This window comes from Buteo buteo, chromosome 12, assembly GCF_964188355.1.
Source record: "Buteo buteo chromosome 12, bButBut1.hap1.1, whole genome shotgun sequence".
Lineage (NCBI taxonomy): Eukaryota > Metazoa > Chordata > Aves > Accipitriformes > Accipitridae > Buteo > Buteo buteo.
This window is the reverse complement of record NC_134182.1, coordinates 33907419-33922900: the sequence shown is the minus strand read 5'-3', so window position 1 is coordinate 33922900 and position 15482 is coordinate 33907419. Positions and strand designations below refer to the sequence as shown.

The window sequence follows — 15482 nt, the reverse complement described above, 5'->3', positions numbered from 1 at the left end:
TCTCCAGGCCAGCTGTTTTCAGAAGGAGGAAAAAACCTCGTGGCTGAGTTACGGAATCATCTCTAATCAGGCAGAGATAGTATCTTCAACTCCATCGAGTAAGATTGGGTTATGTCTTTCAATGTGTGGCTTTAGTTTCATAGATGTTCGGTACTAATTTTTGTCTTGCCAGTTCACCTTTATGTAGTCTTCCTAATCACGGAATAGCCGATCCATTTAGACCTCTCCTAAATTTTGGCCAACTTATTGCTGGTGGCAGTAATTTCCTCAGACTAATATTGTGCTGTTCTGCAATGATATTTAGAGGATTAGCACATTCCTTAGAATAAACCGCAACTGCTGGAAGAAACAGGTAGTAGTAACTACTTATCTCAGTATTTACTTGGTTACTGGAAGACAGTCAGTGAACCAGCATAGAATTTGGTTGATTGACTTAACCCAGAACGTTAGCTTTTTCGGAGTATTTGCATGTCTTCATCAAGGCACCTGTTTTCCTCTTTTTAATGCTGGCCTGTTCTGTTCTTTCTACTCGAGTTCACTGGGAATAACGCACTGGAGAGAGGCAGTTGTTCTTTACGCAGAGCTTGTTCTTTGGGATTTTCCCCTGTCTGTCTGCAAGATGCAAAATTCCTTACCGTTCTGTAATCCAATATCTTGTTACTGGGGCTTGATACATCATCCTGACATGTAGTTGAGCAGCTGAGATGTCATCTCTGAAGTTTGACTGGCTTTTCAAGTTAACCTTTAAATATATTGAAGCCATTCTGCATTTTTTTCAGACCCCAACTTCACACATAAATGCAGCACATCTTCCACAACAGAAAAGATCAGATATTTTCAACTAATCATGTTCTGCTTTTGCTTTTCTCATTGCATTAATAATAATTTCTACATTTAAAAAATAAAATAGTGACAAGACAAGCAACCTGTCAACGTTGTTCACACTGAATTTTGCCCACAGCATTTACCCCAGGCGGATCAATGCATGTCCATGCAGTTACTTCTATTTTTATATCTTTCTTAAGAGCCAAATCTCATCCTAGATCCTTAAGTTGGGCAAAAATCTCATTGAAGCTAGTGGGAGTTCTGCTCTACCTGATGAATAAAGTATTTGAGAAGTAATGTAATGCTTGTGGATTGGAAAGGCTAATTGTGTAGGCTTCAGGTTTGTCGTGCAGGCAGGTAATGTCTGGCAGTTCTTTTCATGCTGGGTCTAGATCTGCTAGCAGCCATTGTGGCTGTTCCAACCTTTAATCTGGTATAAAAATGTGTGTCACTATTCACCCCCACTCTGCCTGCACGCTGCCCCTGCCCCCCCCCCCCCAAAAAAACCCCAACCCAAAACCCAAACAAAAAAAAACAACCCAGGAAAAAAAAAAAGAAATAATGTCTTTTAGAATGGAAAGCAAAAAATTAACTTTGGACTTCGTATTTCTGAGACTCAAGGTGTGGATCAGTTGTATGGTAGAGAGCTACAGACCTATAGGCTAGCACTTAAAAACTGCTGTGATATTGGCTACCAATTTTTTGAGGCACCTAATTAAATTTTAAAGACTTATTCTTCTGAGGTGCCAAGCATCTGCATCTGGAGCTTACAAGTGGACACCGGGTTCAAGGTGTCTCCAGTCAGATACTCAGTTTTAGAAAATTTTTGAAAATATTGATCATAGAATCCAAAGTGTATGCCATGGTCCGTAGGTCTTTGTAAGCTCAATTTGTGAGGACCAAGACTGAAGGATAAAAATGACGATATGCCTGCATGTGCAGGCTTAAATAATATTTGTAAGTAATACTAATAGCATTACCCCATTGGGGCTGCTTTCAGATGAGAAACAAGACGTGATGTTATTTTAAAAGAACACTATGTAGGTTAATTATTGGGAGATATTTATGCAGCTTCTAAAATGGCAGATCTGCACTCAGTAATGACTAAAAGGCCACTATAGGAGCTCACCGCTGCCCCTCAGCTCCATCTCACCAGGACTGATTCCAAGACTGGACTTTGTCTGCTGCTGTAGGGAGGAAAAAAATGTATGATAAAATAAGCGAAAGAAATGCTGAATCACTTTTCTTCAATTAAGGCTTCACAAGAAAAGTCTATTTTTAATCTTAGCAAATACCCTGGTGTCTGATCTTCTGTGAGTATTTATACTTCTTTATTTTAATAACTCCCCTCAAGGCCAATATGAGCTAAGCATGTAAATCCCCCGAGAACTGATGAAAAAAGCAATCCCATTCACTTAAATGTAAAAATAAACCATTCGGCATGTTTATGCAAAAAAGGATCTCATAAATTACTATTACTTTTTTTTTCCTCTGTCATCTGGTACTTTCTTAGCTAGATTGAAGGCACGCACAGCTTCCTGTTTGCATTTTTTTTCTTTGAAGTGATGGTGAATAGGTTCATTAAATTAGAACAAAAAATCTGCTAATTTGTTGCTTGTCTTCTGTTTCAAATGGGTGATCTAAAAGGCTGAAAGTATTTCTGTGTTTGTTGCAGTGCTGCTTGCAGTTTGTTAGGAGGGAAGTAACCTCTGTCGGATTTCTAAGCGGTGTTTTCCTTCCAGCAAAATCTGCAGGTCACAGCTCTTTCAATTACATGCAGAAGAAGGCAAGGAGACAAAGCTAGTCTGGGGAGCTTTCTTTTTCAGCAGCAAAGTTTGCATTTCTTTTAATGTAGTTAAAACATTTGACAGGAGAGAGTAGGGTTTAGTGATGTGAGGTGATTTCCAAATGAGTGTTAGCTTTTTACTGACCTACTTTTGACTAGTGGTGTATTCTTGTCCATTATGTTTTGTCATTGAATAATGCTGATATATTAAGCTGTGTGCTTCAAGGGCATTGTAAAATTGCATGTAGGGGCAGGACTGAACTGTGAAAGTGCGAATTACTCTATCAGATCATACCCAATTAAAAAGTGACAAGCACAGCAGGAGAAATTGAAAGCAAGGTTTATCTTTCATGTAACATAAGAAGTCACTATATCGGTTAGAAACAAAGTGAGTGTGAAACAGATTCTCCACCTCTTCTCATCCCTCTCCAAAAATTAATAATATCTGCTGACTTCATTATCCGAAAGAATAAGCCCCCCTGAGTTGTAACAGCTCACGTTGAAGGATGTTATGACAATGGCAAGAGAAGGGGAAGTACGGCAGCCATACACCTTTAAACTATCTGCTGTCAAAGTGTGTGCTGAACCTCAGGTCAGTGTGTTGGGAATTGATGGATAGGGAGTTTGGAAAAAGTGGTGGTAGTTTATGTAAGGCTGTAGTGTGTCATTAAAGGAAGACTTTTGCAGTCTTGCACGCTCTCCGCAGTTCCGCAGGAAGCGTAGGAATAAAAGCATGGTAAGGAAACCGGGAACTTCTCCTAAGCCCTGTAGTTGCTATAAAACTGCTACAAGCTAAGGAAACTTATTTAATCTCCAGTGCCATTGCAAAAATCCTTATATAACCCTTTGCATAACATTCACTAGCGCTCTTCTAATGGCGAGATGGGTCTGTGAATGTATAAACAAATGCAGTTGTGTATGTACAATATCATCTTCCAGAATCCTGCTGGCTCAAGATGTTGTGTTGCGGAACCTGTTCTGACAGTGAGACTGGATTAAAGATGTTATGAACAAAATTGTGGTGCTTTCCAGAGTACTAGGGTTGTGGTGGGTTTGGGGTTTTTTGGGTTTGGATTCGACTTTGTTTTTGGTGGCTGGTTTGTTTTCTTGGGTTTGGGGAGTTTTTTTGCTAATCCGATAAACAGTCTTATAAAATAAAAATTAAAAAAAACCCCAAAAAGTAGATCAACTTTGCAAAACGTGTCCTATATTTGCTATTGGGTTGCAAACTGCTTCAGTGATGCGTGACTGCTGTGTGACCAGGTGAACACCACCTTCTGCAGACAGTCGATGTTACATTCACCCTGATGCTTGCTGCTAATGGTGTTACCCAAGTGGTTTCAGTTGGTGAACTCCTGTGTGTGTGTATGTGTGTGTGAACACAACTTCAGTTCAGCTGATTTGGTTAATGCTGAGTTTTCAGATTAGGCTTTAGTGTGTTACATTCTACTTTGTGAAGGAAAAAAAATACAAAAAATAACAGGGGAAGGTGAGAAATACGTGAAGCACTTGATATGTGTAAGCTGTGCTTGGGGGCATTGTATTGTAGGGCAAATAGGGGAAGATGGATGGGTAAATTCACAGGGTACGTGATCCACGTAGTAAGCTTTGCCCATAAAAACAGTGATGCTCTGTAGAATGCGTCTTCCTATGAAATATATGTTTAATTGATGTTCAATGAGTTAAGAGTTTGAAAATGACCACCTGATTAACAGTCCTACTAGACTTGGAGTTGGCATGCAGCTGTTAGGGAGGGGAAAAAAAGAGTTCTCATAATGTGAAAATTATTATTGTCTAAAAGCCTTCATTTTCCTGGAGGGAATTTACCTTTTCCCCCATTCATACTCATGATGGAGTACCAGGGGTCATCCAAAATAATAGCTTTATTATTGTGTATTATGGTAAGTAGTTTATTGGAGTTTCTTCTGAGTGAACAAGTTGTAGGGACTCATATGCAGGCAATATCTAGGTCCCAAGTCTAAAAACAAACAAAAAACCCCAAAACATCAAACTACCAAAAAAACCCCCAACCCCAAATCTCATAACAATCTTGAGTGGTAATTCTTTTCAGTTTGTGGTGTTTCAGTTCTATCAGAAGACATTTGATACAAGATTCGTAATGTTTTAAAAGACTCTTATGTGTGGACTGATTTAGTTAGGCTTGCTTGCTTCTCCTGAAGATAAAGGGGAAGGCCTAGCTGTGTGGGTTTTCTTTTTCTGTGGTTTTTTTTGCTGTATTTTGGGTTTTGTTTTGGTTGGGGAGTTTTGGGGGTTTTTTGGGGTTTGGGTATTTTTTTTTTTGTCAGGAGGAAACCTCTACAATCTGTGCCTTTGTTACTCTCACCATTTTTCTGGCACAAGCAAGAGGTTAATGCATTAATTACTAGATATATTAATGTAATACAAATACAATAGACTTTCAAGAAGAAAAGGGAAAAGATACCCACACTGTAATGTGAATGTGGAAAAGATTAATGGATTTCTTGTTTCTACCTGATACATGCAAAATCTGTAGGTAAGAGATGAGTTTTTAAAAAAATAATACAGAACTGTACAGTTATATTATTACCTAAATTTGAATTTTATTTTGCAGTGACCAGTGTAAAAGAAAATGCTGAAAAGTACATGGAGATGCTGGAGGATAAACTACATAGGTAAGGATGATACTATGGAAACCTTTGAAAGCTTAAAAATGCTTCTTAATGAAGGATTGACGTGCACAAAAGTGTTAGGGAATGTTTTGGAACTTGCATTAGAATAATATAAAAAATAGTTCAGAGCTGGAAATCCCGTAAGTGTTACTGTTAAGACTTCTGTTCACGGCTATTTTCAGCAGCTTTGCCACCAGCCTGCCAATGGATGCAGGTAAAAGAAAGAATTAATTGCTACATTCTCTAGGGTATAGGACTGCTCTGGAGCAGCGGTGGTATGGTCAGAGAAAAGTCAGCACGCATGCGGTTGGTGTGTGCGTTGTTCCCGCTCCGCCTGTGGCGGTGTGAGCTCTTGAACACTCAGAAGCCCTGAAATATTGGGGATGTGACAGCTGGTTGAAAATCACCCCTCTGTTCCTATGCAAAACCCAACTCTGAGCAGAGCCAGGGGATCCCTTACCAGAATTCTAGGCATCTTTAACAAGTAATGACTGTTTATATAACAGTTTTAAAAGAGTGCCATTTTGGGGGGTTGTGGAAAGCAAATAGAAACCAAGACAACAATGGAGATATTTTAAGAACTGAATCCTAATGCAGAATATACTTATTTTTGTGTCTTTTTTTTTTTTTTTTTTTAACCAAATGTTAGCATTATATTTCCTTCTCTTGCTCTGTGAAGGGGGCTCTAGATCACCCTCAAGTTTTAGGCTGTTCCTTGAAATACGATTAGTAATTGTTGCTCCGTTGTTGTATTGGAATCTTCTGTTATAGTGGACTTTACCTTGCACAAGTATATTTGTACTGGAAAAAGATTTCATAGGAAGTAATTGGAGTTTGTGTCTTAATAAATTGCAACCCACCAAATTAGTGCCACTTCCTTTTCTATTATTGAGCAGGTATAATTAATGAACTTGTTGCCCTTATTTTTTGCTGTATTGATAGGGAGAAGGTTCCAGATCTTTAGATTTGCTCTCTCATACTTTTGAATACAGAAGCATTTATTTTGCATAACTCTTAAATTTAAAAATAATTTCAAGAGCTGAGTGAAAAATGATGGAAACAGGCCTCAAAGATCAAGCTGTGTGTCTGTGTCCTGCCTAACCCCCCCCCTTAATAACATTTATACTACATATACTCCAATCTCTAAGTCTAAGACAAGTCTTAAGAACTTTCTGTGGGTTGTCTTTTTGAAAACCATACTCTTTATTAAAAATAAAATATAAAGTATAACAACATGTATTGATGCTTCTAGGCTGTATGGATTTAACTCACATATCAGGGTCCCAGAAAGAAGTAAATTTCTCTTTAACAATTAAATAATTGGAAATTCTGTATAGACTTTTTTCTCCTTCTGAGAATATATCAGATAGAATCTGCAGTTGTGGCTTGTTTTAATTTATTTATGCCTTCTTGTATAATTTTTGGGTTGTCTCCCTGGACTTTTCTGCATCAGTATCTTAAATTGCAACACATTTTTATGTGTCTTGATATGTGTTGTTAATGAGCTTGCAGCATGCTTTTTCCCCCTCTTCCTTCTATTTGTGGGAGAAATTTCCATGCTGAACTGGTGGTATGCATCCTGATTCTGTGGGGAGTATCATTCCAGGGGAGGGATTAAAAGTTAAACCCTCTTTTTGGCGCTGCTTTATATTTTAGAAGCATTTTTTTATGAATAGTAGTTGACCATTTCAAATTTCCCTTAGAAGATTTACGAATTATCGAATATTTTATTATGAATTTGTTGCTTTTGTATGCAAGGATTGCCTTCCTCAGTACCACATGGACCTGGGCCTGTTTCAGTCTAGTTTCTCTATTGCAACTAGGCTACAAGCTTCAAAGTTTTGCTGTTGAGGTAAGTGTTCTTCCCAGCCTATGCTGAGGACACAAATTCATGCAGTCCAAGTATATCGCTGCAGCCGTACTGGTGCATTTAACATGCACTTCAGAGCTTGCCATCAGCCTCTCTGTCTCTCACAGACTGTGGCAGTGTTGCCAAGCTCCTAGAATTTCCCTTCCTGCCCTTAAGAATTAAAACAAACAAAAAACCCCAAACAACGCCCACCAACAAACAAACTCCCCAAACCAACCAACCAACCAACCAACCAATTCCCTCCCCTGCCCCCGAATACCCCAACAACAACACCCCCCCCTAAAACTCACCAAATAAACCCAACAAAAACCTCCTCCCCCCCAGTGCTGGCCAAGCCCCCAGATGGCAAAGATTCAGTCCTGAAACAGTAACACTTTTGCAATATGTACAAATGGTATTATTCTAAAAATAGCTTATCCCAAGTAATTAAGGTCCAAGAATTTCTTTTAATATTGGTGGGAAGAGAAAATCTCTAATGGTTTTACCAGAAAGTAGTCCTTAAGATACTACATCTTTAAAATCCTTTTGTATGTATGCTAATAAAGTGGTTATAGATACTTGTTTTTTAAAGGTTCTTTGGTCTTCAAGTAATTAACTCCACCTGCTTTACAGCTTGAGTAATTAAAAAAGTAAGCAAGAGCTCAAGAGACTTTTTTTTTTTTTTTTCTTCCCTCTGAAGGAAATAACTTGAGAAACTGTTTCTCTTCTTTTGGGTCTTCATATAGATGCTCACATTACTCCTTATATATCATAACCTAAAGAAAGGCTCTCTAAGGAAAGTTTAAAGACTGTTTTAAGTTTGCATTGTAGGCAGAGGTAAAATTTGCATTTGGCTCATGGATGCACTTTTTTGGATGCCTTTGAAACCAATAGAGGATCAAGTCTGTGCAGCATGAGTTCAAATAAGCTTCTGAAGTTTTTCTCCAGATGAAACACATCATTTTGCTTGGTAATGTTTCAAATAGAAACAGCCTAGATTCAACCCCCTTCAATTTGAGATATAGCTTCAAAATAAGGTAGAACTATTAGAAATGTAATTCTTGACCACTTTTATAATAGAAGAGAATTAATGAAGAAAACTCAGACCAAAACAGCTTTAATGAAGATTAAAATTAAACAAGTATCAATTTCATCCTATAAAAAAAAAATATCCCTTCTCCCTTTTCTCTTTTGTTTATTTTCTTAAGAAATGTTTGGAATATATACCTCCTGTATTTTTTTGGTTGGTTGGTTTTGTTCTTTTTTTTGGGGGGGGGATAACCTCACTTATTCACTGGAGTGTCTTTCTGTTTGTTATTTTAAACAAATGCACTACTTTTGACTGCAGCCTACAGAATACATCTGTTCTCAAGTAGCTTAATAGAATGTTAATCTGTTCGATTAAGAACTAAGTACTTTTTTTAATAGCCTTGCACCTACAGGAAAAAAAGGGGAAAATATGCACTGACAAAAAAGGAAATATGTTCAGTATGTAATAATTTCACCCCAAAGAGGGCTAATCACCCATTAAGTATACAGATTACTTGACATTGGTTTTTCCTTTTAAAATACAGCTGGTATTCTGAGCAGTGGATTCACAGTTATTGAGGACAGTATCCTTCAAGAAAAGAATAACTAAATAGCTTGTTTAATAATCCTGCAGGCTGTCTCTTTTCCAGTCACCAATATACATCAAGCCACTCCTACAGTTCATACGTTAAATCACTAGCTGCTCTTTTGAGAGTGTAAATACCATTGCCATCGCTTCCATGGTAGACCTTGCAAATCGCTTACCTTTTGTTAGTGAACAGGAGATGTGCAAAGGTAGTCAGAGTTAGGATACCGAAACCGTGTTCAGTGAAGACATCTGTCTGTATGAATATCTGAAGTGCGAGAAGTTTTGCTTAGATAACTTCAGCTCATCGCTTGAGCCATTTAAGAGGGATCGTACAGGAGAAGTTTACTACAGTTGTCTGACCTAGGTCATTGAAAGTCAGCTGAGCATCTTCTTGTGGGACACTTGTTCTTCCAGAGAAAGTGTATTTCTTCATCTTACTTCTTTCCACTCCAAGTGAAGGCTCTGCTGGGGCTTTATATAATTACCATGACTAAAGCAGGCTTCGCCCATCCAGCTCTTTAAGAACCACCAAGTTCTGCCATAAGTGAGCTTAAGTCATGTAAATGGTTGAGGGTCATGAATTGAGCCCAGGAAAGAATGCTCTATAAAGCCATAAGAGCAGAAGATTTGGGTTGGGATTTTGTGCTTAAAAGCTGTCTCCTAAATCAGTACTTAAAAGTGAACAGATTTTGCAAAACGTGTGGGATACCAATAAATGCCTTTGCAATCAATGGAGATGGAGAGTACCAAGTTACGTTTGTTTAGGTACTTAGGTGTGGGAATTCAAGTCTAGACTTGGGATTTGTAAATATTCACTTGTTTATGAAGATACCAAAAAAAATCACCTGCCTTTCAAATGGGTACGAAACCTTTGATATGTATTTCTGCATGAAAACTCATCATCTTCTGAGTTATCTGCTAGCTCTTACGTATCTCAGTGAAAGTTATGTGATGTGAGCAATTGGGTGTCTGTCACATTTTACATGCGCCCTGTATCTCATTAAATCTCTGTCCTAGCTTCAGTCTGTTTCCCTTCCATTGCACAGAGGGTTGTGAGAATGTGTGTGCATAGAAAGATTGATCTGTGTGAGAACTGTATTTGATAGCTGGAGAAACGAAAACAAATGTGTGTAACAAGGTAAAATTTAGAAAAAATAAAAGATTATTTTTCAGACCATTGCCCTTGCAGAAGCTAGTAAATGTTCCACGGTAAATACAGTTATCTAATAAAGTGCCGTGCAAAAACAGGAATTCGGTTACATCACTGAAACATGCAGCAAAAGGCTTTGGTTCTTTCAGCTGAGCCTTACCTTTGGAGACACTGCTGTGCTATTCTTGCAGTAGTAGAAGGAAATAAGCCATTTTAGTTAAAAAACAAACAAAAAACCCACAAACTTTCTTTCTATACTTATTCTTTTTTTAATTTCTTTATACCAAAGAAAACTAAGATTAAATTAATGGTGCAAATCAGCTTCATGAGATTCAGGATGAAATAACAATGCTTTCATTTTTCAAGTGTCCATCTGCTAGATATCCATAGAAACGTATTTGGAATACATTGCCCCTGTGAAACTTATTAGAAACTGATAATCTGTGAAAGTTTGCACTCTTAAGCAGATGGAGTAAATGTGGTGGAATTGTTAGAAGAGTGTGTCATCTGAAGATTTCCTTTTTGTATGCTGTGAATGATTTGACATTTGCCCTAAACTGGTTTTTTTGGCATCCCAAGTATTTCCTGAGTGGCATTGCATGTTAACATGAAAGTTATGCCTGGAACCATAGCCTGAGCAATTAATGATAGATACGATATTCAATGAACGAGCATCTCACAAGTGAGAATACATCTTTGAGGGGGAAGGAGGCAGAGAACAAATAAAACATCAGGAGAAACCAAAGATCTTGCGACCATCGCTCATCTTTCTGCACGCGCTCAGAATGTGAGAGCCAGACCTGTCATGGAGAATTGAACTCTGAGGCAGCAGAAACCCCAGAAGGAGCTGCCTTCGTCGCTAATTAAACAATTAGGCATTTAAATGTTTCTCAAGACTGTAATGATTTTCTGCAGTGAGGTGAGGTCCCTGTGTCCAGCTGGAGCTTTTTAGCCTCCTGCGCCCACCCAGAGCCCTGTTTGAAGTCTGACACTGGGCTGTTGAAGCACAGCCGGTGGTATCCAAGCGTACAAGTACAAGCTTGCAAAAATATCGAGCGTTTTAATGACAAAGCCCATCTCCAGCCATCTACAGACCCTTACCTTCTGCAAGGGTGAGATTTAATCTCGGGCTGTTAGTGTCCTGTATGTCATTGTGCAGAAAGACTGATGTCTGCTAGAGGAGAACTGCTGTGCTAACGCTGCTGAGCAAGGCTTTCCAAAAGCTTTTTCCCTCTCCTACGCCCGGCAGCGCAGGCATGCTTGGGAGTGCCAGATGGCCTGCGGTAATTTTGTGTAACCTGCGACCCACCTCGGTTGCCCTGAGGGCTGTTTCAGCTACCGGTACTATCTTAGGAGTGCACAGATAGGACTGAAATGCCATCTTTGCCTACCTCCCCTCAAGAGTGTGTGCTTTCTGTTGCGCTTCCAAGAGAGCACGCAGCCCTGTCCCTTGCTGGATAATGATCTGATCTCATTTTGCTTACTAACAGTTCTGCAGGAGTGTTAAATGCAGGTTAGACAAAATACTAGATCCTTCTAGTGACTCATTTAGTCCCTTTCTTCTTCCCAGCTGGTCTAAGTCATACACAGCTGTGAGAACATTAGCTCCGAAATTGTGAGCAGCAGACACTTTATATGCGGCGATGCATTCCTTTATATCTCATGGCCCACACGGTGATGGCTTCTAAATCCCTTATCATAACTGCCTCAGGCTGGAAACAATTTTTTTGTACCAGCCGATGTAAAGATGACATTTCTTGAGCTGAGGGAATTTAATGTGATTGTACTGTTCTCCAGGCCTCAAAAGATTATGCTGTGACTTCCATTCATCACAAAACTGGGGCTTTTTAGTTGCTTTTTCTAATTCCCAGATAGGAATCATGAAATTATTTGGGGGGAATAATATTGTTCAAGAATAACTGGTGACAATTACACAAAGGTGTTTTATTGAGCTATTTTCTGTGTTATTCTGCAAGAACGGGGAAACGAATAAATATGTCTGCTAGTAAGACATAATATTGCAATGACTGTGCTTTGCCATTGTTGAATGTTACAGCACCTGGTAGCTTTGGAAATGTATGCAAAACCTTTCTTCTTTAATTGGCTCTCTTTCGGTATTTGTCTTGGTTCATCTTCTGTTCAATAATGATTGTTTTCATGTTAATGGTGGCTTTTTTTTCAACTCATGGATGCACAGTCCAGGAAGCGTAGTGGAGTCTTCCCCTCGTGTAAGGTGTGCTTGTCTGCACAGCTCCTTGTTCTCTGAAATGTGAAGGGGATTGTGTGTGTTCAGGACAACTTGTATTTACTGAAGAAGCAGAAGTTGAGCCCAAGGCACGTCTTACCTGTTTTCATACATCTGTGGTTTTTTTTTGTTTTTTTTTTTTTTTTAAGGGATTCAATCAAATGTCACTTGACTAGTTCAGAACAAATGTGGCTGCAACCTGGTTGCTTAGGCTGCTAGTGCATGTGTGCATCCTGCATGGGAAATTTGTGGTTTTCTCATGCAGGCAGTGGTTTTAATGCATTTGAATATGTAGTCTTCGCTGAGCTCCATTCCTTCAGATGAGACCTCTAATTTCCTGAGAGTTTCATGCCATAGGACAAGTCAGGATTAATTGCCAGCACATCACGTTCCAGTTTACTTGAAAATGAACAGTCTTAAAACAGTTATACTCTTCCCTATTATTTGTCCTGTTAGTTTACATACCACGTGTCTTGGGTCTCCTTTATAGTATACTGTTTCAGAAATGTTTTTGGGAGCAGAGCTGGGTATGAATGCTCTCAATAGCACAGCATGCTGAAGGAATGGTCTTAAAGCTGGTCTAAGATGGTCTTAGAGCACATCAAAAGGGCTGAGCGTCCTTGTGGATGTGTAGGTCCCTTTCTGATCTGGTTATGACTTCTGTTCCTATCTGTATGGGATATTTCTTTTTTTTTTTTTTTTTTTAAAATAGGACATTGATTCTGTAGTTTCTCAAAATGCGGCATTTGCCTGTGACTTGAAGCTGTTGCTTATAAGTAATCCTTATCTCCCTGAAAAAGTGCCCTTGGATGTCAGCGTAATCACTTGTGTTGCCTGCCCTTGCAACAAAGGGCTGCGGGACTAGGCCTGGTGTCATTACCTTAAATATTAAAAATTGGGAACGTGGTTAGAAGTTGATGCCACTGAGAGTGAATACTGTAAATAACTTCGCAGATTCACAAAGCTGGAAGAAATTTTTGCGCACTTCTGTGACATCTGAAGGCATTCTGTCTCAACTGTGGTTTGCTGTTCTTGAGAGTAAAACAGTCTCTTTTGAACATAGTGTGTAGTTTTACCATACTGATGGGTTCCCAAAAAGCTTTCAACCACCACCGCCAACAAAAAACTTGTTTGGGTTCGGTAATGTTGAAAAAGCATTGTAGTGTCACCAAACCCATATGGGGACAATCAAAGACTTGACTTTGGAAAATCAATTCTCCTTGTGGACAACACATTTGCTTTGTTGCAGTTACCTTATTCTTCAGTCTACATGACAGACTGTCATGAAAACAGGATTATTTTTTCTTAAAGGCTCATGTTTTGCTGATACTCCTTTCCAGCCTGAGAACAGCAACTTATGTCATAGCGCTTGCTTTGCTGTGGAAAGGTTATGGTGCTGTGAATTGATGGTATCATTATTAGTTCAGCTGTGTAACTGGTAACAAGAACATAGGAACCTGTGAACAAAAATAGCATTTTAAATAGATTTCTATAGGGGAGGGAAAAATTGGCAAGATCCCACTGATCTTTTGTTTTGGTACTATTGTAGTGAGGGAAGTTTACTTGTCCAAAATATTAATGAATAAAAGGAGCTGTGAATAATGAAAAGCAAACTGCTAAGTGTGCTAGTTAATAAATTACAGGTGATTTTTTTTGTTGTTGTTGCTATGTTGGCCCAGTCTTATTTGGGAGATACATCCTCTTTTTTTGAATAGTTTTGGAAATTTAATTTTCACAATGGTGAATTCAATTACAAAGAAAAAAAAACACTTTATTTCTTTTTTTTCCTCTGCTTTAAATGTTTGTGTGCTTTCTTGTTTGCTGTTCTTTAATTGCTCTGTCTTGAAGTTAGCATTCTTAGAGAGGGGGCTTTCTGATTCTCCTCCTGGTCTTTATTGTGGCTTCTCTGTCTCCTTTCCACTTGCCACATTTCCACTTTTTAAATTTTATTCTTACCTTCTTTCTTCTTTTTTTTTTTTCAACTTTATTCCTTAGCACACCTATTTTTGTGTATCTCCTCTGTATATCGGGGGAGGAAAGTTGGATAGTAGGAATATAAGAAAGCACTTGATTCACAAAAAACCTATTCTCACCTTTAAAACACAGCAGATTATTTTTCAATATATCTTAGACTGCATGACCACAGTGCAGGCTCTCATTAAGTGTTTTTATTGTCTTCACGATCACTTGCAATATATTTGAAAATGTCCGCCATGTCCTGACAGAGTATAGTATCTTGGAAGCTCTTAGTAAATTTAAATAATCTCACAAGAAGTTTGATGGTATTGCTTCATGGAAATGGATTAACCTAGATTAACTGGATCTGGAGGAAAGGTGAGAATCTTTGCTGTTCCTTTTGCTTCTAGATGTGGGAAGTGTAGCTAATGCCCACAGGGGGTGGGAACTGAAATCATCTCTCTGGAAGTGCAGCAGATAAGAGTTTGTAGTCATGTCTCTGCAGCATAATGTGCATTTCATCTTCAGGGTGATCTGGTGCCATGTGCTAGTGGAGATCCTTTGATAGACAAACTCACGTCTTGTGTCAGGATGCAACTCTTGGTTCCTAACCTGTAACTTGTGTCTTTCAGCACTGGCAGAACTAAGATTTATAACCACCTATAGATGCAATGCACATTGCATGAGTAGTAAAAATGGAGGAGGGCAAAGAATGCAATCTGCTTCTTCCACCAAGGGAGAAAATATTAAAAAAAAAAAATCCCAAACAAAAAAACCCCTATTGCTTCTGTCAGTGGCCTCCACAAGATAGGAGATAATTGCACTGATGGAACCCACCATGTCTTTTGTGACAGTAGCAAGGATCTTCTGAGTCCTCAGTGATAAAATGAATGCTTGCTGCAAGAGGAGGACGACTTGTGTTAATTGCTGAGGGGCCATCAGCTGGCTGAAGGCATGGAGGGAGATTTCTGTGTCAAGGGAGGGATGTTCTCTGGCAGAAGGGGACATAACACAAAATTTACTTTTCCATTTTAAGTCCTAGTAGAGAGTTAGTATTGCACCAATATATATTTGGTATATATTGTGCCCTGAACATTTTTTAATGTCTGTTTGGCTTCTATATGAGATGGTAAGAAGTGAAGAAGGGCACAAGAATTACAAGCTTAGCAATTGTTGTTGTCTATTTTTCTTTTTTGGCATTTTGCCTGTTCAGGGATGCTGGGTCACAAATATTGATTTCTTTTTTTTTTTCCTTTTTAATTGGGAGGTGAGGGAACTGTGGCACACAACTGTACTGTTTTATGAAAAGTAGGGGAAAGCTCTGTTCTTTTTAAATCTAATCTCAGCATTGAAACTGGATCTTTTTAGAAAAAGAAAAAGGTCAGATTTGGAACCAGTTTCC

The 15482-nt window shown here is 38.7% G+C and overlaps 1 protein-coding gene across 2 annotated transcripts in view; it reads left to right on the top strand.

The window, feature by feature from the left end:
* Positions 1-15482, top strand: part of DISC1 (DISC1 scaffold protein) — a 212524-nt gene that overhangs the window by 153347 nt on the left and 43695 nt on the right. For both annotated transcript variants that reach the window (XM_075043282.1, XM_075043284.1), the window contains one exon: positions 5205-5265. In XM_075043282.1, the coding sequence (XP_074899383.1) occupies positions 5205-5265 (61 nt within the window). The remainder of the gene's footprint in view (positions 1-5204; positions 5266-15482) is intronic.